At 35.0% G+C, this 24,087-nt stretch overlaps 1 protein-coding gene across 3 annotated transcripts in view; it reads right to left on the bottom strand.

Moving 5' to 3' along the window:
• Positions 1–24,087, bottom strand: part of LOC129235177 (uncharacterized) — a 193,223-nt gene that overhangs the window by 143,561 nt on the left and 25,575 nt on the right. Inside the window, exon 1 of one of the 3 annotated variants that reach the window (XM_054868868.1) lies at positions 11,055–11,227. The exons of the other annotated variants lie outside the window; for them this stretch is intronic. Coding sequence (XP_054724843.1) covers positions 11,055–11,116 — 62 coding nt within the window. The 5' untranslated portion in view covers positions 11,117–11,227. Of the gene's footprint in view, positions 1–11,054; positions 11,228–24,087 lie in introns of those variants that run through there. 3 annotated transcript variants of the gene reach the window in all.

The raw sequence follows: 24,087 nt of genomic DNA, 5'->3' as shown, positions 1-24,087 counted from the left end.
AACATCTGAAAAGGGGGTGGCGCAATCGAAAGTTCTTTTTTTTCCATTGTGAGTGCCATATCTCAAGAAGTAATGCTACGTTCTGGATGCAATTTGGAATAAATATGAATCCATATGTAAACAGGCGTTGGTTTAATTTTGGCGCCAACCGCTCCATGGGGGGCTGATTTTTTTTTACTTGTGTGAATAAAAATAGCTTTTTAACCGACTTCAAAAAGGAGGCGGTTATCAATTCATACCGTATGTATGTTTTTTTTTTTTGTTTGTCCACTCATAGCGTCTCACCTAGTGAACCGATTTTGATCATTCTTTTTTTAATCGATAGGGGATGGCTCAACTTAGGTCCCATTATTTCGTTTGACCATATTTGTTCTTTAGAAAAAAAGTTATGGGCAAAAAACAGTAAATTTTATGCAATTTCCCTATTAAATGATTTTGTAGCGAAGTTCGCACTTTTCATCCGTGGACAACGGTGGCTCAGTGGTAGAATTCTCGCCTCCCACACGAGCAACCCGGGTTCAAATCCCGACTAGGACAACGTGTATTTTACTAAAATTTCGTTTCTACTGTTTCCCGTATTTTCTCGAATCTTCTATTAATTTCTGTATCTTTCCAAGTCTGGAAAGTTCCAGCACTTTCTCAAGTTGTATATAAGGAGATGTAACGTTCATTCGTGGTTCTGAATAAAGATCTCGAGTTGAGACTAACGAGTATTCGCTTCATTTGGCTTTCACATTCTCTTCGCTTTCTTCATCTACGCGACAATAGGAAACTCATTGTTATAAAACTTTGGTGCCCTATAACATTAATAGTAATTGTAATGATAATTTTGAATGAAGGCTTCTCTGAAGCAAGCGTCAAATTTCTTCAAGGGATATTTCGATAATGGGGAATCTGACGCTGTCGTCTCATTTTTGGCGTAAATAATTTTATTTTAGTAACCCTGCTGATTTATAGTAACCCTATGTGAATTATCAAAATCTTCCTTTCTTCAGTGCTATTGCTCCATAGTAGGGGTAAACCTAACCTGGAAGCGAGGTGATGCAGTGATTAGGATCTGCTTAGCCTTCACAATGCAAGCATTAGGTTTGACTCAACTACTCTGTAGTATTTTTATCGTTATCATCTAGGCCGATAACAGATGATCGGGGCTAAGTAAGAAAATACAGAATTGCATCATGAGCAACTTAGATGCTGTGGAATGTAAATTAGTTAGGAAAAACGTAATACTTAAATGGTTATAATTAAATTAACTACGCATGATTTCCAGAGAGGAACAAAGATAAGTTTTTAGTGCCAATCGCTTAAAGTTTAACGCGTGTCAATAGTTTTTTTTTTTAGTATGGAGCATTTTTAAGAAAAAATGTGAATTATCGTGATGGTAACTTCTTATTATTTCTAAAATACCTACATTTACACTAAAAAGAATGAAATAAAAAAATTTTGAAAAAAAAATAGAACCGACTTCAAAATTGCTCTAAAAAGTGAAAAATAATTTTATTCTTTAAACACCATCGATAATGCTTTTAAACATAATTTTTGAAGTTGGCGCAAAAACGATAGATAAAATCATTCACAGCCATAACTCAAATACAACTATAAATTTAACCAGGACCAGTTTCTTCACTATCACATACATTATGCATTGATGACGGCATATTTGAATAGCGATATAAATGTTTCGTTCGTAACTTTGGATGCTTTTCTGAAAAAAAATATGAACGAAGCATGGTTACACTGGATTTTACGTTTTGTTTTTGCGCCAACTTCAAAAATTATGTTTAAAAGCATTATCGATGGTGTTTAAAGAATAAAATTATTTTTCACTTTTTAGAGCAATTTTGAAGTCGGTTCTATTTTTTTTTCAAAATTTTTTTTAATTGCAACAATAAGAAAGATAAATCGTAACAGACTGTCGTCTGCGTTCAGCTCGTGCTTTTAATTGCATGGAAATGATCCGAAATATTATCTCAATGATTTAAAATTTTTAACTGTTGCCATCTTGTGTTTGTTAACAGATAAATGTTTGTAATTATTTTAAGCAAGGCTTTTAAAATAACTTTCAATTTTCATTCTTTGCTTTGCTTTTGAGATAAATCAGGAATTGGGATGGTCATCAAGTTTTGGCACGTGTAATTTTGTTTTCGTTGGGAATATTGCTTCCTTGTCAATCATGGGGAAGGATCAGAAAAAAAAGAAAAATATAGAAGAAAGTTTCGTAATGGCCACAACATACTAGTTTTTTTGAGCAATCACGATTGCTTATTGCTTTCATTTGACTGTCCTTGACGTTACGGTTCTTTTTTCAGCTTGGACCAGGGCTGCAGCACCACCGTCCACCGGCGGCGGCGAGGCTGATCCTGAGCACTGTCCACCGGAATCCACTTTTGCTGGGCGGTGGCGTCCATGTCCTACACACGCATGGTCATATACACTCCCCTACGTGCGCACGCCTTTACACACATACACACGCCTACGTGCACACACGTAAGCCTACACACACAACTATACACACGTAACCACCCAGCGGGAGGGACATGCTTGGGGGGGAGCCATTTCTGAAAACAATAACTCTAATCAGTAGGGTCTTGTCGCAACTCGTGATTGCGAAAAACATAATTTGAATTCAAAGTTTCGGAATTCAAATTAGAGTTAATTGGGGGAAGTGGGTCACATTTAATTTTTTTTTGATCCGTTCGTTCATGAACGACACATTTCTAGTGTAAACGCGCCCCGTGTTCGGGGAAAGTTTAAGCAACCGACTTGGACTCAAAAATATTTTTTTAACTGTTAAAAACACAAGCTGAGCATTAACTGAATATACCAATTTTGACTCCATTAACTGCTTCATAAAACCGCAATGTTAAAAATTTCCTCAGTTGAAACATAAAAATTAGAAAATTCATTGAAAAAAATCCACATAAACGTGCCCCGGTCTACACTACACTACAATTGGAGTACGGAATTCAAGATAACGACTAATATACATGTATCAAAAGCAGTCCTTTATAAAAAGCACCACTTTTTGTATTTGACATTAGAATTGAACTTTTAGAAGGATAAAGTCAATCCTGCGGGATCCCGGGATCCCGCGGGATTGGCTCCTTATGATCCCAAAATCCCTCGGGACTGAGATTGGCGTGGGATTGGAAACCCTAGTGTGCTTGTAACCCCTATCTCCTCCGAACTTTCAATGTCTACCAAGTCACTCCCTCTAAACCTTAAGAGGCCGAAGATATGAACTAATAACAATAAACCCAGTCTGCAGGACATCCAGGGATTTTTCCCCTGGATGCTTTTTGCATTAAAATAATTAATTCTCAACTTTCACTTTAGTTATACTAAACGGGATAACATATTGTCTTGTGAGGACATAATTTTTGTTATGGTTTTTTACTTCGACAAAGTAATTGGCTGCTAACATTACAACATTCATCCAGACTAATTAAGTTAATGTTATACTAACTATCGCAACCCTAGGAAGAAAGGCGCACACCTAAATGCCAAGAAGGCCCTCCAAGCCAAGGGCGAGAGCCCCCCCCCCAAAGGAAAGAAATACCACCCACAAAAAATTTCAGTGGCTTAATCTGTGCCATTACCCCTACTCTCCTTAGTTAGTCACCCCTAGCGCTATGGAGTCGAGCTCTTATCGCTCACATAATTCTTATTATAGCTGACAACATTTTGGGGCAACAATTAGATTTAACATACATTTTGTGGGACATTGTTTTCAGGTGGCCTTTTTTCGGGTAAAGCTCCCCATCAACATTCATATTTGTAGGCATGTATCTTGTTAAGTTGATGAAACATCCATTATTTCACAGTAAAAAAAATGTTCATTTTTCATTTTGATTACCATTTTTATTACCATTACTTCGAATACTGGATATTTTAATGCGCAGAAACGCAAACTATTTACGTTCGCGTATTTTCCATTCCACGAATCGTAAATATAGATGCTTTATTAGTAAATATCGCTTCATTCACGTTTCAAAACAACCAGGAAGGAAGCAGACAATCCTCGCGCTTCCTTAAAACACAAAGACTAATGATTCCTTATCTTCCTTAGTTTTTACAACAATTTTAGACTTCAGTTGCAACACATCTGACAGGCGCTGTTTCAGTTATTAGTTGATACAGAAATTTCTGTTAGAAGGAGGGGGGAGATACAGAATTGTCTTCTGGCATGTTTGTATTTGTCATAACTGTCCTTACCAGGGCTACGAAGTCGGAGTCGGCACATGGAGGTATGATTCCACCTGTGCTCCATTCTGCTATTCCTACATCCATGGGAGTCGAAGGTTTAAAATTCCAAGAGTCGGAATCAAAGGCTCCGAAATTTACGGAGTCTGTCATTTTCCTTCTGACTCCGCTGGAAAGTCCACAAAATTTAGTCCACTAAAACAATTTGATGACGAATCATTGCAATAATTTAGATTTTGCAATTAGGTATTTACCAAACCATCTACTAATAATACCAAACCATCTGATACCAAACCATCTACTAATTCAAGAGTTTCATCAATAAACTACTGTAGAAGTTGGGAGGCTGTAAAACGATTTTTATTATTTTTCATAACGATTTGAAAGTTTACGTTGAGAATGACTCATAAATTGAGTTTTGGACTTTGCTTGATATGAAGATAAATTAATTACTAAACTCAGCAGTACGGGTTAAAAGTTAAAACTAATCTAAGGCTTTACGCTGAAAGGTGGAGAAAAGTATGGGTTAAAACCGAGGTTTATGACAGGGGGCTACCCCGCTTTGTTGCGTCCTAAACACTTGGCATGCGAAAGGCGAGAAATACTTTTCCTCATCAGTAATAGATCTGAACACTTTCTTCAGTGGCGCAACCATTTTTTTCTGAGAAAGAGCTTGATTCAAGGAGAGAAAAAAAAAACTTTTTTCGCGTCTCCCCTCCCGTCCACCCCATTAACCAACTATTCAGCCAATAATTCAAACTTGGTTCGAATGAAAGCTAAACTTGGAAAGTTAAAGTGCGTCACACTAAAAGAGAACATTAGAAAAAAAAAACATTTATTTAAAAACTTTGAAAAATCAAAAGATACCTAGCTAAAAAATCTGTTAAATTCTCCGTTACAATTTTTCAGTTCTATGCTCATGAGGAGGTTCACGAAATTGTGACAGCTTGTGACAAAGAGGAGGGAAGAGGTACCAAGAAGTGTGACATCACACCTTCATTTTATAACAATATGTTCATGAAAAACAGCGTGACATGTGACAAAGGGAGGAGAGGGGAGAGGAAGGGGTTACATTTGTAGTCAAGACGTTGTAGCACGAGCACGAGTATAATGAAATTGGTTTTTGTTCATGATATTTAATAATCTTTTTTAAAGCTGGTAGGTAATCAGTTCTACAGTGGTTTTCCCATCAAATGACTAAATATTTCCAAAGCATCTAGTAGGCAAAAATACATTTTTCAGGAGTGGGAATTTCCTGCTTAAAGTTTCAATGAAGATATCATTTAAATTTTAAAAGATGACAAGTAAACGATTAATAAAGATTATTCCAATCTCCCGAGTTTGAAATTTCAGAAGTGCAATCAAACAAAAAGAACTATTCACCCAACTAGAATTTCAAATCACACCACAAAATTGAAAACCAACAGCACTGAACTGTGGTAACACAAACACCAGTGAACTAAATCATTGACCTTAAAGAAAGCTCATTCCAATAAACGGCGTGTCACGCGCATGCCTTACGAATCATATGAGGCAAATCTTGAATCAGAATGTCATCAAATAGAATCATTATTTGTGTTAAGAGGTAACAGATCAAATCGAAGTCAGTTGTGTTTGATTTTTGCTTCTTATATTTCTTTAGCGAGACTGGACGAAAATCAAGCGAACACCTGACGTGCAGGAGTTCACCCGTGTAAGCATTAGAAATTTGGTTGAAATCAAAGCGCGTGGCGTCCTCGCCCTGATCTGCATTTCATGCCCTTGACTCGCTTGAAAAATCCACATTTTTAAACATGTGTTATTTGATAATCAGAGGACCATAAAATATCTTACACACAAAAAAGAAAGAAAGAAAGATGGGAGGATTAAAATAAGTAGTTTTTGTTCGTTTGAAGTAAACCATTCATAAAATCACGAGATTTTTTTTTATGAACTTTTATGCCGGTGCTTCGCAACGTGAGACCAACGCCCCACAAGTGGCGTTGTGGAAGCAATTGAACTGTTAAAGGGGAAATGCGAAAATCTAAGAAACGTTATACTACAGGGGAGAGTTACATCTATGTTAGCATTTCTTAAACCGTTTCTGGAAAAAAGCTGACAAGGTCATGGAAGCGGGAGCGTGCACAGAAATTTTAGAGCCCGTCACAAGTGACTTTCATGGGCCCCCTCCATATTATTTACCCTTGCGTCCCTACATATATTTTACCCATCATCTTAAAAATCTCGCGCCCCCTTCAGGTTCGGGCCCACAGGTGTCCTTTCTCCCTCCTTGTGCGCGCCCCGGCATTGAAGGTATGTCAACATGGGCGGATTTATGGGGGGTCAGAGGGGGGCAATGCCCCCCCCCCCAGTTTTGAGAGGACTTTATAAAGTAACAACACATCTTCCAAATATTTAAAAAAAAAAAAAAAAAAACATTTTTTCGTTTTTGAATAGCTTAGAAGAGCATGGGTGGATTTATATGGGGGGGGGGCAAAGGGGACAATGCTCCCCAGTTTTGGGAGGAGTTTATATAGTAACAACTTATCTTCCAAAATCTTATAACAAAAAAAATCATGATTTTTTCTTTTTTGAATAGGAAATTAAAGTTTATTTTTTCTTTTAAACTTAAAATAGACGTTTCTTACAAAGTTTGAACAATACTGTACAAGTGTATAATCTACTACTCAATTTCAGAGGCTGGAAAGCGCAAACTATTGATAGGTTCTAAAATCCCTGAAAAGATTGGCGCAGTATAGCCTACAAGGGTTCTTGAACCAAAAACCCAATCTAACCAACCAAACCTTGAAAATAATTAGACAAGTCTTTGAAACTCCTAAGCAAAGTGTGCTTCAATTTATTTCTTATCAAGTGTATAAATTAAGAATTGTTCAAATGGGTAGTATGTTACTCTCTTGATACCTATTCTCTAAATCTGTGCACCATTTCTTTTAAAGCGTAAAACTTAAAAAAAAAAAAATTTTTTTGCCAATTATTTCCAATTAACCCTTATAAGATTTCAAAATGCAGAATTTTATATCCATTTTAGATAATTTCCTCCGGGGGAGTAACCCCCGGGCTCCCTAAAACTGGAGATATTCTATATCCCACTTAAAAGGGAGCATTGCGTTACTCTCTTAATACCAGTCCCCTCTCTTTTAAGGTCAATTTAAAAAGGACAGCATGATTACACACAGTAATGCAAACGACACATAAAAAAGTAAAGAATGTCCTTACGCATCACAGAAAACAGACAAAAACATGGGAGGGGGGAGGGCAATTAAAAATGTTGCTCCAAAAAAAAATCCTGCCCCCCCCCCCCCAGGAACTCAGTCCTAAATCCGCCTATGTATGTCAATAAGTAACAATACTGTGACAGAAGAATGCAAGGAGGCCCAGATTTTTAATTTTGCCGAATGGAACTCCAAATTTCGTCGAAGGGTGATAATTTTATTGAATAGAACTCCAAATTTTGCCGCATTGTCAGACAAAACTGCCGAATAAGGAAAGTTTTGGAATGTTACAGGACCTCCCGTGACCTCCCATCGGGGCGCCCCTTCACTTATACTCTGGTTAGCGATGGGACAATAAATCAGAATTGGAATCGAAAATCTAAAGCAGGAAGTGCGTAAGGATAGTGGAAATGAAACTTATTGAAAAGCTGGAAACAATACAAAACTTGGTGAAAATGGCTGAATCACAATGAGACCGTAAAGGAGTATGAATCGACTCGCAGAAGATATCAGGGCTTGACTAACTAAAAAAAAAGCCCAAGGCCCACAATACTTTGTGGAAGCCCCCCCCTTCCCCTCTATTCTATCACTCTTAAGTCAACACTAAATAATAACTTTTTCGCAGTGCTAGTCATTGCGGGGTCGTTGTATATAGCGCCCCCAGAATTCTTTTTCATAACACCCCCCCCCCCCCACCCGTTCTCTCCAAGAGGCATGTTCTGGCTACACTAGTGAGAGTCCGCCAAAATACAGTACCCGCCACTAATTAAATCACTGGATTATAAAATCAGCCGCTTTTAAAAATTAAAACTGGAAGAACAGAATCATTACAATATCAAAACATGCTAAAAACATCTTTAATAAAATCACAATCGCCATTTCATAAAAACAAACTTTTAGATCATACGTGAAATATTGAAAAAAGAGCACCAAGAAGTGGAGGAATCTCTAGAAGGTGAGAAAATCTCAGTGTCAAACTTGCCTTTACAATGTGCAAAATAAGCTAAAAAAATCAATTTTTAGTTAATTTCACGTAACTTTGTGGCTTATGCGCGGACTAAAAACTGCAAAGGAATGTAAATATTTTCAAAGGAAAATGAATTCAATAGATGCCAGAAAAGTGCTTGATGTTATCCGATGCACTACAGAGCAAAGAAGAAAATATAATGTTGAAAGTCACAAAATATTTTGTTAACTTTCAAACGATATTGAATCTTAACTCTCCAATTCTGGTAAAGTATTGGGGTATTGTTGTTAATTAAAACCCTTGTGCAAATAAAAATCAATGTGTATCTCATGTTTATTTAAAATGTCAACTGTATTTTGGAACACTTCAAACAAAAATAAATGAAGTAATTCATTTCGTGTTTAAAGTATTTAAACTTCAAAACTTTTTTTTTTTTTTTGTAATGTAGGTATGATACCGGTTTGTAAAATCAGCCGTTTTGTAAAATTAAGTGTTCACAGAACGAATGCGATTTTAATAAGCACTGTATTGTAATTTTAAAAGCGGCAAAAAATTTCACATTACATATTCACACTTAAAATCTCTCGTAATCTCTCAACTATTTGTTACCTAAATTTAGCTGAAGTAAAATACATTACATAAATTGAAGCGACAGATGTTGGTTTATCTTGTTGGCAAATCACTTAGTTTTATCAGCACATTTAGCATTTTCGTTTAGCAGTAGCAAAGTTCTTTTTTTACGAGGGAGGGAGGGCGGGGTTCGTAGTTTTTAGTCTGTTTTTATTCGTTTTCGACAATAATTTTGTAAATCGTTCAAAATCCCAGAAAAAGTAAAACTGCGCAGAGTATTCTTCAAATAAATCGATTTCATTATTTCAAAGAATTTTCAAGAATGGTTCAAAGAAATGCTTCTAATATTTTTTTCATTTTGATGAATGAAAAAAAAAATTCTTTAATCTCACAAAAACATAACCATAAAATATTTTTATTCACCTGTACCTTAAGAAAATTAAGTAGGGTACCTTGAAAATAGTAAGAAATAAATTCAACAACGGAAAAGTGTCCAACCATTTCGACATTTAAATGTAAATTTTATCTAGATTTTTACTTAATAAGTTTAGCTGTCCGAATCAGCATCAGTTTCTTATTGCGCTATTGTATTATAGGGGTGACCACCTAGGTAGGGGGGGGGGTCATGGCAAAGGGAAATAGTCAAGGCAAATTATACCAAAAAACATGCCACTTACGTGCAAATGCATAGATTTCTGAAAGTCAGTGGGAAGGTAATTGATCTCCCTAAATGATGAGGTTGTTGAGAAACGTTTATGAAAACCTTTGTCGATCCCGAATCCTCCGATGGCCATAATGTGTTAAAAACAAGGGATTGGAGCGTTCGATACTCGATTTTGATTTACTGTGAAAGTGAGGTTGTAAAACGCACTTAACGTTTCGGTATGAAAAGTAAAAAAGCCGGCTTGCTTTGCTACCGAGTCTAACGTGCATCCAGGCGAAGTCATCACTAGATAGGCTTGCCAGATTTCTGAAATGTTCAACCGGGTCACCGGAATGCCCCCCCCCCACCCCCATCGTTGCTCACTAGTATTCGAATGGTGGCTGATTTTTGAAGTGTTTTATATAGCAGTTTAATCTCAGTACTGTGAATAAATGGTTGCTAATTATGAACCTAAAACAAGGGTTATAAAAAATGACCTAGCTAGAACATTTTACTTCCGATGTGTAAATATTTACAATTTATTTTAGTTAGAAAAAACACTTTGAATGAGATGATATTTAGATATACTTTTCATTTTATAGCACTTTTTAGATAGTCTTTTTTTTTTTTTTTTAAATCTTGTTGTAAAAATCATAACACACACACTAATCCAGTATGATATTTATAAGTCAATGTTACTAACGATAAAGTAATTGTCCTTAATAATTCTTCATAGTTAATTATTTCTAAAGCTTTTTGGTCATTTGTAATCGAATTTATCTTTTTCCGGGACGTGAAGTAATCCGGCTGGGACCCGGGATTTCGTCTCAAGACCGGGACGTCTGGCAAGCCTATCACTAGATGCCATATGTTTGGCTCCGATCTTACGGATTCTACTATGTTCGGAAATTTCGTTATGTTTCGGAGATCAAGGGATATTTTTTGAGTGAGAAATGTGAAAATGACTTTTCAATGGAACATAATTAAAGGAGTAAAATTGACTAACTATTAGCGGGTAATAAAAACAAATATTTAAAAAATGCAAATTTTTTTAAATCAAAAATTTCAAGAAAACTAAAGGAAAACTCTTTGTAACAACAGCTTAAAAATACTTTTTAGAGTTGGAGCTATATTTAATGCATTTCTCTTTTTCTAATTTTTCTTTCCATTTGTAATTTACAATTTCAATTTATTGTACTTGCTTTTCATTTATTTTATTTTTTTAACTTTTGTTGATCAATATTTCCGGGTAGTTGTTTTGGGACTACTGTCAGAGCATTTCAAATAACTTACACAGCCAAATTATTATTATCTTTCAAACCTTGCATTTGTTACATGATTCATGTTTTGGACAGTCTTACATGTTGCACGTGATTATGATTAAAACAAATAGACTTAAAATCAATTGATAAGAAGCCGAAAGTTTTCAAAATTAAAATAAAATTTCAAAAACACTTACTCAACTGAACTACAACGGCTATCTCTTCGCACTCGCCATTTCATCATCCTCTCGAATCTCATAAATGTATCCACACAAATTTATAATCCATTGAGGAATATTAACACGTCTTCAACAGCCAAATTTTAGAACACATGCAAAGAAAGTAAAAAATATTTCTCCTCGATTGCCATCTTCGCTCGACGGCAGGAAGAAAATCCAAACAGTCGTCTCCTCGCGCCTTTTCGCTTCGATTCAACTTCGTTTCTCCCACGTGCTGTGACGTCACATGAGAATTTCAGTTTTGTGATTGGTTAGGATTCCAGCAACGTACGTGTATAACAACAAACCGTGAGTTAAGTGTCAACTCGTTTGTTTTGTTTTGTTTTTTCTTTTTTCGGAACTTTTTGCATTGTTCGGTTATTTTTACTTTTCGGCAGCTTTTAAAAAAAGAAAGGAAAAAAAAGAGGAAAATAAAAAATAACTGAAAATTAGGTGTTGGTAAAAACAAAATGAAAACAATTAAAAAAAGGAAAAGGAACACATGTCTAGCCTAACAGAAATGACCTGAGGTAAGTTTTCCTTTTGTGTTCCTTTTAGTGAGTGCTTTGCAATCATGGAAAGTGCGTTTTAATTTGTGTGCTCAGAGGAATATGCCAGTGGCGCAGTCAGAAAATTTATCAAAATTGAAAAATTGCTGATTTTTCTTTCATTTCTAATGTAAAAACGTTGGAAGGTTTCTGTGGCTCAGAAATTATTCATGTAAATCACTTGCTTAAAAATAATAAATTCCTATTGATCAGGGCCGCAGGGAGCCAAGGCGGTCCACTGATCATTTTTTTCGCCCTCTCCCTCCCCCATAAACTTATGAAATTAATGCTACTCTTGTTCCTATCCTAGCCGGGCCCCTTGATTCCAACTAGGCTATCATGGCCTCTCGTCGGGCCTGGTATTGATATTAAGGCTGCGAAGTCATGGGAAAAATGACCGACTTCAACTCCTTTACCCCAAACTCAGTCCTACTGCGACTTTACAGCCCTGATTGAAATACAGTTGAGTCCCGACTTACGCGAGGGATGCGTTCCAAGACACCTCGCGTAAGTCGGAACTTCGCGTTGTGGAACAAGGTATGTTTAGTAATTTTTTATAAGCATACCCAATTGATTCAGACGTTTGTAAACACCCCTCATATTGTTTCAAACCATTTATTAACTATATATTGCAGTATCTTTTACAAAGAACCGACTTTTTCTATATTTTAGAAAAAGCGTTATTATTTGACATAAAATTTTATAATTTAGCACAAAATCAATGATTAATGGGGGAGAGAAACTTAAAATAAAGCGGTATGGGGTACTCAGCGCCGTATCCAAGGGGAGGGTTTTAGGGGTTAAACCCCTCCCTTGGGGAAAAAATAAGCAAAATGAATAAAATATATATTTCACTTAAATTTACTTTAATAAGAAAGTTTGCGTTCAGCGTTTTTATTTTATTTTAATTTTCTCTCTGAAGTTTTTTTGCGATTTACAACTGCTAAAGCCTTACAAACTGATGTAATATTTCGGAAAAAGTATGGCGGACGAACCGCTGAATGATCTACCAATGCAAAGAAAGAATATTGCTTATTGTAAGGAGCTTATGGTGAATTTGGCATAGGTTACATCTATGAAGATGCGTTAGCGATTGTGCTTGGCTATGTAATTTGCATCTGCAAAGAGCTCTTTCTTCTTTAGTTTATTAAGCATTATTTCAGAACATAACAACCTGATATACATTCTACATTATAAAAGAATTTGTGAAGAGTTTTTAATACTCATTGCAATATACTACATAGTAAACAGATTTAATTAATAAAAAAATTTTGAAAAAATATAGAACCGACTTCAAAATTGCTCTAAAAAGTGAAAAATAATTTTATTCTTTAAACACCATCGATAATACTTTTAAACATAATTTTTGAAGTTGGCGCAAAAACGATCGATAAAATCAATCACATCCATAACTCAACTACAAGTATAAATTTAACCAGGTCCAGTTTCTTCACTACGAAATGCATTACGCATTGATGACAGCATATTTGAGTAACGATATAAATGTTTCGTTTCTAACTTTGGATGATTTTTTGATAAAAATATGAACGAAGCATGGTTACAATGGATTTTACTTTTTGTTTTTGCGCCAACTTCAAAAATTATGTTTAAAAGTATTATCGATGGTGTTTAAAGAATAAAATTATTTTTCACTTTTTAGAGCAATTTTGAAGTCGGTTCTATATTTTTTCAAAATTTTTTTATTTTATTCTTTTTAGTGTAAATGTAGATATTTCAGTAAAAGTAAGAAGTTACCTAGTAAGAAGTTCGGCCCTATATCACTGTATTGCTTTAGAAAAGCCTTTATTCAAAATTATCATTACAATTACTATTACTCTTATATGGCACCAAACTTTTATAACAATGAGTTTCATGTTGTCGCGTAGATGAAGATAGCGAAGACAATGTGAAAGCCAAATGAAGCGAATACTCAAGCGACTTGGAAAGATATAGAAATTAATAGAACATTCGAGAAAATACGGGAAACAGTAGAAACGAAATTTTAGTAAAATTTACTTTGTCCTAGTCGGGATTTGAACCCGGGTCGCTCGTGTGGGAGGCGAGAATTCTACCACTGAGCCACCGTTATCAACGGATGAAAAGTGCGAAGTTCGCTACAATTTAATGGGGAAATTGCATAAAGTTTCCTGTTTTTTTCCCATAACTTTTTTTCTAAAGAACAAATATGGTCAAACAAAGTAATGGGACCTAAGTTGAGCCATCCCCTATCCATCAAAAAAATAATCATCAAAATCGGTTCACTAGGTGAGACGCTATGAGTGGACAAACAAAAAAAAAAAACATACATACGGTATGAACTGATAACCGCCTCCTTTTTGAAGTCGGTTAAAAAGAAGCAAGCAAAGTTTGATTAAAGCGAATCTGTGAAACGAAGGAATACTTTGGTAACTTGTACAGCTAGAGGTATCTTTCAAGAATACAGCAGTCCTTACATGTGAATAAACGCCATACTGGGATCCGCAATTTGTCGTAAAACTAAAAGCTGTAAGGGGGTTGAATTCTCCCCCCCCCTACTGGTAAGTTTAAAACCCCTCCCTTTATGAAAATCTGGACACGGGCCTGGGGGTACTTACAGTATGTACACTACAGCATTATTATAGAAGTTAACAGTATAGATATAGTAAATATATTTATAATTTAAAAACTGAAGAAGGTTTCTGCAGCGCGATCAGAATGTTATCAGAATGAATTTATCAACGTTCATATTATGTAAAATGAAAAAAAAAGTTAAGAATCGGAGCGGTTATTTGTATAAACTAAAGCAAAGCGTTGTTTAGACTAATACAGTGGGTGAACTTAAGCTTCCAGTGATGCTAAAGGGATGAAAGTCCATTCACAAAACCAATATTTAGTGTCAACGAAGCCCATTCTAACTCTCCGCCACTCTTTTCCGAAAAATTTCATGTTGCAGGCGAGAAATTTGTGTCCGCACTAAAAAATTCATTACTCATGAAAAACTCGCGTTATAGCCATTTCGCGTAAGTCGGATCGCGTTGTAGCGGGATCCGACTGTAAAGAAAAAAATGAAGGAAAGCGCCCAATGTATTGTATTTAAAATTACCTTTATTTTAATCTTTCATATGCATTTTTCGTGATTTTTCACGAGATCATTTGAAACTTCCTCTTCAGATACATCATATATTTATGACTACATAAGAGCCAGTAGCGTAACAAGGGGTTGGCAGGAGTGGCTCTCGCCAGGGGCGCAGCAGCTAGGGGGGCGGCATTTCGACTCATTAAAAAAAAATTAAGAGGGTTTTTTTATCATAGAATTTGAAAAATGCTTAAAAAAAAAAAAAAACTCGCAAGAAAAAGAGTTAGAGGGGTATATATATATATATATATATATATATATATATATATATATATATATATATATATATATATATATATATACGTACATAACATCTACTGAGAAGGAATATTGGGCATTATTGAAAACAATTCTAAAAGAGAAAATATGAAAAAAAAAAAAAAAAATGCTGCCTGTATTTGTCGAATCAAAAAAATCAAAATGTTCCAAAAAAAAAAATTTTTTTTTGGAGGCACAATAACCTCCGTTGACTTTCCATGTGGGCCACCCTGGGGGGGGGGGGCGCAATTTCTTTAGTTCACCAGGGGCGCTAGACCCCATAACAGTTACGCTACTTATAAGAGCTAAGTTATTTGAGGCGTTTTTTTTTTTTTTTTTTTTAATGTTGCAGCATTAAAAAAACATTTCAAGCAATTTATTTTTTTCCATAAGATTTTGCTTTTCCGTTAAGCGTTCGATGTATGACAATTTCATTTTTATTTTCTTTGAGCCACTGCAGGTGGTGAACGGGGGTTGGTGAGCGAAGCGAGCAAGAGGGGGATCTCCACAGTAAATTTATTAAGACTTGAAAATAACAATGCATCCTTAATTACAAGTTAGATGGTGTAGAATTTTATAACAAAACAACTGCAAAATAATTACGTGAGAACACAAAAACACTTTCCGAATTCCTTCCGAAATTCCTTCCGAGATTCCGACAATGACTCGATCCTTACTATAAATTTACAATGATGTTAACCATATGTCGGTATCAATCGCGAGTTTCCCATAATACAATTGATACTCCAATATTGATAACTAAAAAAATAAAAATATTATATTGATTTTAAAATAGGCATTCACTCCCTTATAAGTTCACCCAAACTCGAAAATCTGATGAGCGTTTGGGTTATTAAAATCATGGTTTGTGTTTACAATTTATTGAATTGTTTTTGCTGCATAGTAAAAATATTTTTATGACATGCATTTAATTTGTACGAGGGAGAGTTCTCTATGTAGTAAAATTTAACCCCCCCCCCTCTCTGTTTTTTGGCCTAATCTATATTAATCATGCAATTTTTGGTAATACATCAGATTTCTAACGTATTGCACAGAAATGTAATATGTTGTGATGCACATAACGTCCAATACTTTAATAAATACTTTTAAAATGCGTATTTTCTGCATGCAAAAGTGATCTTTTTTGCTCCAACACAGTTTCACAGGAGTATTAATTAGCCAAGTTTTTCACTCCTTGTTAGACACACTTCAGAGAACCCAATTCATGGAATTCTCTTCAAAAGAAACGAAAGAGAAAAAACATGTCGTCCGTAGACATGTTGTTACATTGCCGATTACATCTATGACGGTGTTGTTTTCGTTCTTATCCAGTTTTTCTTCTCATTTTCTCAAAAAATTTTCTATCCTCTCATCACAGTGGGTAAAATGAATGAATAACAGCAACGATAAACAAGGCTATGGACCTTGGAAGAAAAAAAAGTGAGGTTTACCTACATGGAGCTTGAGTCAAGTTTCTTTTGACGGGATTAGTAACACATGAGTTGGCCGGAAAGACAAAGGAAATCTTATTGTTTTTGCTCTTAAGATTAGCTTTCCACTATTTCGGAATTCCTTTCATAGCAAAACGAAGAAGTATATCTATGAAGGAAGTTGAATTGCATGAATTGCGGAATGATTTCTAAAATGCACAGATTAAATTTCAAAGTTTAAGTAACGCAAATTACGAAATTACTGATGCATATTGTTGACTCCCCTATGAATTTTTCGAAATACAAAAAATCGAAAAACTCGGAAAATCGAAGTTATGAAGGTTGAACCAATTCTGAATGAGATTTTTTGCTTTTTGTTTTTTTTTCTCGTTGCAAAATATTTTTCTCCATCTTATAATAGACTGCTAGTACAGTCGACCAAGGGCGCCCCGATTTTAAATTTTTCGGAGGGCGGAAAGTCTCAATTTTCCGAATAGACGCTCCAAATTTTGTCGAATAATGATAATTTTGCTGAATGAAACTCCAATTTTCGCCGAACTGATGATAATTTTCCAAATGGAATTCCAAATTTTGCCGAATGGAACTCCAAATTTCGCCGACTGATGATAATTTTGCCGAATCGTCGGATAAAGTCTGCCAAATAAGGAAATTTTTGAAAGGTCATCACAGTGACCTGCCGTGACCTCCTATCCCTGAGTCGGATCCGCTAATAACGAGCGAGAAAGCAGCACGATATTTGTTCGTTAAAAGCGAGTGCTCGCAAAAAAAATTAATTTAAAAAAAAAAATTAAAATAAAAAAAAACGGTTTCTCGGAATAATTTACACGTATTTACATTTCTCGTTTTTTAAATAATTATTTATGTGCATAGAAGTTGCTTAATTTGTTTTAAACTCTCTTAATATATCTTGTTTTTCGGTGATTATACTCCTGGCCAGAAAAACATCGCCATTTGCACCCCAGGTTTCGAGCTCAAAAGTTATTGAGTATGTTAAGTTTGAAATTCTTCCCATTCATGGTTATAATCATTGCATTTACTGCTTTTTTAAAATCTACTTTAGCTTCGGAATGCTAGAGAAATTTTTCCTTAAAAGGGTTAGTTAAGCCGGAAAGGTGCAAGTCCCCCATCAATAAACATTTCATTATTCCCCAAACAAATATTGCTCGCTATAGCCGAGGTTTACTCGTTAAAAACGAGTTGTGCATCCTAAGGCTCAGGGATGCTTAATTTTTAGGAGGACTTAAATGAGAGGGGACAGAAAGTCTCATTTTGCCTTATGGAACTCCAAATTTCGCTTAATAATGATAACGTTACCGAATGGAACTCCAAATTTCGCCCAATAGAACTCCAAATTTGGCTGAATGATGATAATTTTGCTGAATCGTTGTTTAAAATTTACCAAGTAAGGAATTTTTTGGGAGGTCACGGTGGCCTCCCATAGGGATACGCCCCACAATGTTAAGCCTCTGGGTAGGCTTAACATTTTACCAACCAAGTATTTCTGACTTCCTTGTCAAATCCGGGTTTTCCTTAATTCATGACACTCGCTATAAGCGAATTCGACAAATACATATTAAGATTTAGAGTAGAACAAATAAACGTCAAAAAATTTAGTCTAAGCTTCTGAGAATTTCCAAACATGAAAGATGTTACCTGTTACAAAAGGTCCGCTTTCGTAATAAGTTCATTGACTGTGCCTAATTTTGAATTCAAAAATAGTTTCTTCAAGTTTATTTCGCTATTACTTTGCTTTAAACCTAAATACGCCTCTGCACATTCACCAGTCTTCTAAAATAAAAGTAATTAGGTATTTTTTCTTTTCCTTCAGAGACTTGCTTAGAAAATTGTTTTCAGTTTACAAATAAAGCGTCAAACTTTCAATTTTAGATTTTCATAATAGGCGTTGAAGGTATTAGTTTCATTTGTTGTGAAGGCACATTTAAGAAACGATTTGTCTTGCTTTTCATTTTGTTCTCTTGCAGAACAACATTCCTTTCTACCCACTATCTATTGCATTTCTTCTTTTTTCTTGAGTTGTTTCAAAGAAAAGCAAAATGTAATAAACGTCTGCATAAAATTGTAGTGCATTGCCCGACGTGGTATGGAATAATGCGTTTATTGTTGAAGATTTTTTTTTTTAAATTAAATCAAATGCTGCAGAGGATTCTTTGTTGAGAAAGTTTTCTTTATTATTTTCTTCTATGTACAATACATACATAGAAAAAATAATTGGATTCATCAAAACTTTCGAATTTCGACGGATTTGTACGTTTTGAGGTGTGCCGGGTCTATTTTGACCATTTTTGGAAAATGTCTGTCTGACCAGTTTTTATGGGCGCTCTAACGCAGAAACTACTGCATGAAATCGAAAGAAATTTAGTACACACATAACCCCATTTAAGTTGGTACCTATTATGTTTCGGCACCAATTTTTCTAAAAGGGGATTTTGTAGTAGCGATTGCTGTTAGATCCAAGAATTCATAAGACAGACAAAGAGATAAGTTTCGTGGGCGGCAACACACTAATTTTTACAGGGACTCTCTTTCATGAAGGGGGGGGGGAGATATTCACGGTATTCAAAGGGTGCACTTTTGCTCTTTAGGGAAGGGACATTCCTAAGTACTACATGTACAATTGACAAAGGAAGCCATAATTCCAGATTTTCAGATACAAATTAATGCTACATGAAATGCTTTGCATTTTAATACAGCTACGTAAAAAAAAAATAAAAAAAAAACCTCAGAAGTAAAAAGTAAAAATTGCAGTAGGGAAAAAAAATCTTTGTTACAGGAAATGCGAATTATTTTACCCGAGACTGCAATATTACCGACTGCTTTCATCCTTAAGTTTTTGGCGCAGCATAGCCCCCCAAAAAACCTAATTGAACCAACCAACTAAAGTTAAGTTACTTTCTTATGCTCAGTCACTTGCTATTTAGCTTGAAAAATCAGTACGAAAACAACAGGACAACTTAGTAAAGAAAAATAAATATGTATTATAGAATTTAAATTTCTCTGCGTTGTAAGACACCCCAGCAGGCACTACATGAATTATATAAGGACGACTCGTGTCTTGCACATAATAATATGCACATGAAAAATTTTCACTATAAACCAACCTGGATTATGGTTTACTATAAATATCATTAATAAATAACATAATCATTATATAAAGTTGCTAAATAGGGTATGAGTAAGGCATGGTGACTTCGTTTGAGGTCACCTTGCCTATTACTTGTTTCAGCCTAATGTTGAAGCCACTGTTTCAGATGGCTGAAAATAAATAAATACACAAATAAAATGCTCGGTGGCCTCAAAGGAAGCCACTATACCTCATAGGGTTAATTGAAAATTTATACTAATTTAAGCATCCAAACATGTTTTCTTTCACATTGAACTTGATCTTCTTTTCACAAATTCACTTTATTATGCAACCTTCCCTGCTTTCTGATTTGCGAAATTATTCATGACTTCATAGTTCAAGTTTCTTGAAAGCTTTTTTTCTGTGGTTGCAGCTTCAAGACTTTGTTTTGTTAGTCTTTTTTTGACTAACTGTTAATTCTGCTCAAAGAGCACAAAAATCTCTTCAGCTCCGGAAGACAAGCCATTGTAAAGAGCGCTCAACCCTCGCAACAGTTTTATGGGCGAATTGCAAAAGAGACGAAGTGGAAACTTTAAAAGTTTGGAACCCTAAAAAAGCTAAGCTGACTTTTTCGAGGCGCTTGAATTATCATCTCATGTCAACTTAGAGTATTTCCACAGAAAAATCAAGTAAGTTATTTATGATGCTGAATGCTTTGAATATTTGGCTAACCCTTAACTCGTGAGGTGGGGTGTCTTACACCGCAGAAGAATTGGAATTTTCGATTCAAACATTTTGAAACGTTTGCATTATATGGCTTTATATGTAGGGGAATGTGGGGCAAAGTGAAGTAGAGGAGCAAATCAAAAATCGGAGCAAAATGAAATAACGAGCCAAAGTGAAATGGAGAAATCTTCACTTTGTTTTTAGCGTCACCTATCTGGTGACATTTTAACCATGTAGTAGGAGAATGTGGGGCAAAGTAAAATAGTTAAAATAACTGAATTTTTTTCAAAATGAACAAATTGGAAATTTGTTTTGAAAATTACAGTACATAAAGAAAAAACATTATATTTTTATAATAAAACTTGCACTGAAACATCATTTTCTATTTTTAGCTGTAAAGCGTCTTCAAAAAAAAAAAAAAAAAAAAAAAAGTGGAAAATGTTCACTTTTTTTCATAGGGCAAAGTGAAAAATATTTTTCTAATGAAATAATTTCTATTCGATCGTAAAAAATTTTTTTGATCAAATGAATCAAAAATAAAAGGTCGAATAAATAAATAAATAGATAATGAAACAATAAATAAATAATTAAATAAATAAATTAATATATTCAGAAAAATAAATGAGCGAGTAAAGGAGTAAATGAATAAGAATATAAACAAATGAATGAATTTTAAGGGAATTACTAAATGAAGGAATGTAAATGAATTAATTATAGAATGATTACGTAAGTGATTTAATAAATGATTGAGTGAATAAGTGAAATGAGAAATTTCGCTTTGCACCATCCATTTTTTCCCGCATGTACTTAACTAACTGTACAAAATATTTGAAATACAAATGAGATTAATATTAAAAAATTAATTTGAATTTTGACATCTTGAATTCAAATTATGTTTTTCGCAATCACGAGTGTGTGTGTATGTAGGCGTGTGTGGGGGGATATGTGTGTTTGTGTGTAGGGGAATATGTGTATGTGTGTAGGCATGTGTGTTTGTGTCTGCGTGCCGGTATGTGTGTGTGAGTAGTTGTGTGTATGAGTGTTTGTGTGTGTGGGGGGGGGAATGTGTATGTGTGTAGGCATATGTGTTTGTGTCTGTGTGCAGGCATGAGTGTGTGGGTAGTTGTGTGTGTATGTGTAGGTGTCTGTATGTGTGTGTATGTGTTTGAGTGTGTGTATGTGTTCAGGTGTATGTATGTGTGTGTGTACGTGCGTGTATTTATGCGTGTAAGTGTAGGATATTGACGCAACCTGGAGACTTTGCTCACTAGAGGAGCAGCACTGTGGACGGCCGGTCGACAGTGGTGCTGCAGAGGGTGCTGGTGGGAAATTAAAATCATAGCACATCAAAACAGTCAAATGAAAGCAATAAGCGATCGTGATTGCTCAATAAATAAATACTGCAGCGAATATTAGAAGCTCTTAACTAATATTTAAAACGTTAATAACAAGAACTTTATCATTTTACAATAACAAAAATAATTTTTGATTTATAACAAAATATTACAATATGAGTATCAATTTTTGAAAATTACCTGTATTATCATATACTTTAAGCTTCGGCGGTATTATTTTATTTTCTGGAATAGACTACACGTGCTACTACATGCTTAAACTATTACCAGATAGTGGCACTAAAAGCAGAGTAAACGTTTCACCATTTCACTTTGCCCCACATTCCCCTACTACATGTTGTCTGTTCCAGTTAGAAAAATCTCTGAAGATCAAAGCACATGATAATGCAAGCAGTTTTCAAAAACTGATACTTATAGTGCAATATTTTGTAGTAAATCAAAAGTAATTTTTGTTTTTATGAAATGATAAATTTCTTGTGGTTAACATTCTAAATATTATAATAATTGAGACTTACTTATATTCGGTGCAGTATTTACTTATTTAATATTAAGCTTATTTTTTTATTTCAAATATTTTGTATAATTATTCAAGTGCATGCGATGCAAAGCGGGTGGAGTAAAATAAAGTAGTTCATTTCGTTTACTAACATATTATTTACATTTTCCAGCATTTACATTGAAAGTTTGCTCATGCCTTGCATATAATAATTGCCTTATTTATTCATGCTACATTCATTTCTGTGCGCGTCTGTTTATGTGTGTATGTAACAGGATCTCATCCAAACTGACTAAGTCTACCACGTCAATAAAGATGCCGTTGGTGCAGAACATCCAGGTAAAGCCATTCCTGCCTGTCTCACCCCTCTAAACCTTAAGGGGCCAGACATACAGGGGTAAAAAGGTTAAAATCATCAATTGAGGTAGTGAGAAGCAAAGGGGTGCAAGAGGCAAAATTAAAAATTTGGAGATACCCAGTACAAATGGTAGGTGAACCTCTCCTCTGTTTTGGGGCAAGAGATTGTACTAGTAGCCCTGGTAGGTGCTGCTGTACAGCATGATTTAGAAAAAAAATTCTATGAAAGCCTACCTAGGACCTGATCTTTAAACGCGTTTTATTCGAAACTTAAAATAGTCCACTTGCATCCCTTTGCTTCTCACTGCCTCAATTGTCACCCGCTGCAGACGACATTGAGCCACTGCAGTTGGCAAACGTGGGTTGGAGAGCGAAGCGAGCAGCGGGCGGAGCCCCCTAGTACTGCTTAAAAAATTTAACGTACATTTTAATAAAAGCACTGTTTAACAATGACCGTGATCAACAATGAATTTTCAGTTGAAGGCTCACCTACATTTTTGCATGAAATTAGTTTAAAAAAATAATAATTCACGTTCTAATTACCTTGGATTGTTTGGAAAAAATTATCTGATGCAGAAAAACCAGGGCTTTCTGCATCAGATAATTTTTTTGAAATGATCTAATATGAGGACAGCATTTTTTTGTCCTCATATTAGATCATTAATGCAAAAATGTAGACTAAAATTGGAATAAACAAAAATTAATAAGGCATTAATTAATTTGATTATAGAATACATAAAATACACAGCCAGCTCAGTTATTCCATGTGAAGACTGCAGTTTTGTGCTTTTTAGCCTCATCAGCCCGGAATAAGAAGTAACTGAGCTGGAGGCGAAAACCTCTTAAGGGAGCCAAGAGTGCCAAACAAACTTAAAGCTAATGTAGAAATAGCACACCAGACGCACTTACTACAAAATTGATTACGGATTATTGCATCGTCATCGGGTCTGAGGTAACATACCGAATTTTAAAAGAATCCGATCTGAGAAAGTGAGTGAAATTTGAGTTGCAAGCTTCCATCCGAACGGACATACGCCAAACCAAGTTAATAAAAACCTGGTAAGAAAAACATGGTAAAATACCAAGCTATCTTCAGACTACATTGTTTAGTTAAATTGAAAGAATTTTATGTTTGCTTGAAAGATTTTTGCAAGTTTCTCTTTTTCCTTCTTTTTTTCAAAATTAGATCTATGTGTAGCAAAATCAACGAGGAGAGGTGCACTGGTGTCGTTTCGACAATGCTTTTCTGTGAAGTGCTCTTCCTTTTACATAAAATACTGTTTTTCATTCATTTTTTCCCTATTTGTTCACTTCAACATTACTCATCCATTTTTGAGCAATCACGATTGCTTATTGCTTTCATTTGACTGTTTTGAGGTCCTATCATTTTATTCAGAGCCGTGTCCAAGGGGAGGGTTTTAGGGGTTAAACCCCTCCCATTAAAAAAAAAAAAAAATCAATGAATCACTAAACGATTTTCCAAAACATATTTTAAGTTTTAATTAATTTTAGAGTTAAACTCTGATACAGTATTCACCCTCTTTAATATTTCCCCATCTTTAACAATTAACATTTTCCTCAATTGTAGGATACCCAAGCACCTTCGCTTCTAAGTGCTTGAAAA

Source organism: Uloborus diversus, chromosome 2 (genome assembly GCF_026930045.1).
Source record: "Uloborus diversus isolate 005 chromosome 2, Udiv.v.3.1, whole genome shotgun sequence".
Lineage (NCBI taxonomy): Eukaryota > Metazoa > Arthropoda > Arachnida > Araneae > Uloboridae > Uloborus > Uloborus diversus.
The sequence above is the reverse complement of the archived record's forward strand: the minus strand, read 5'-3'. Positions and strand labels throughout refer to the sequence as shown.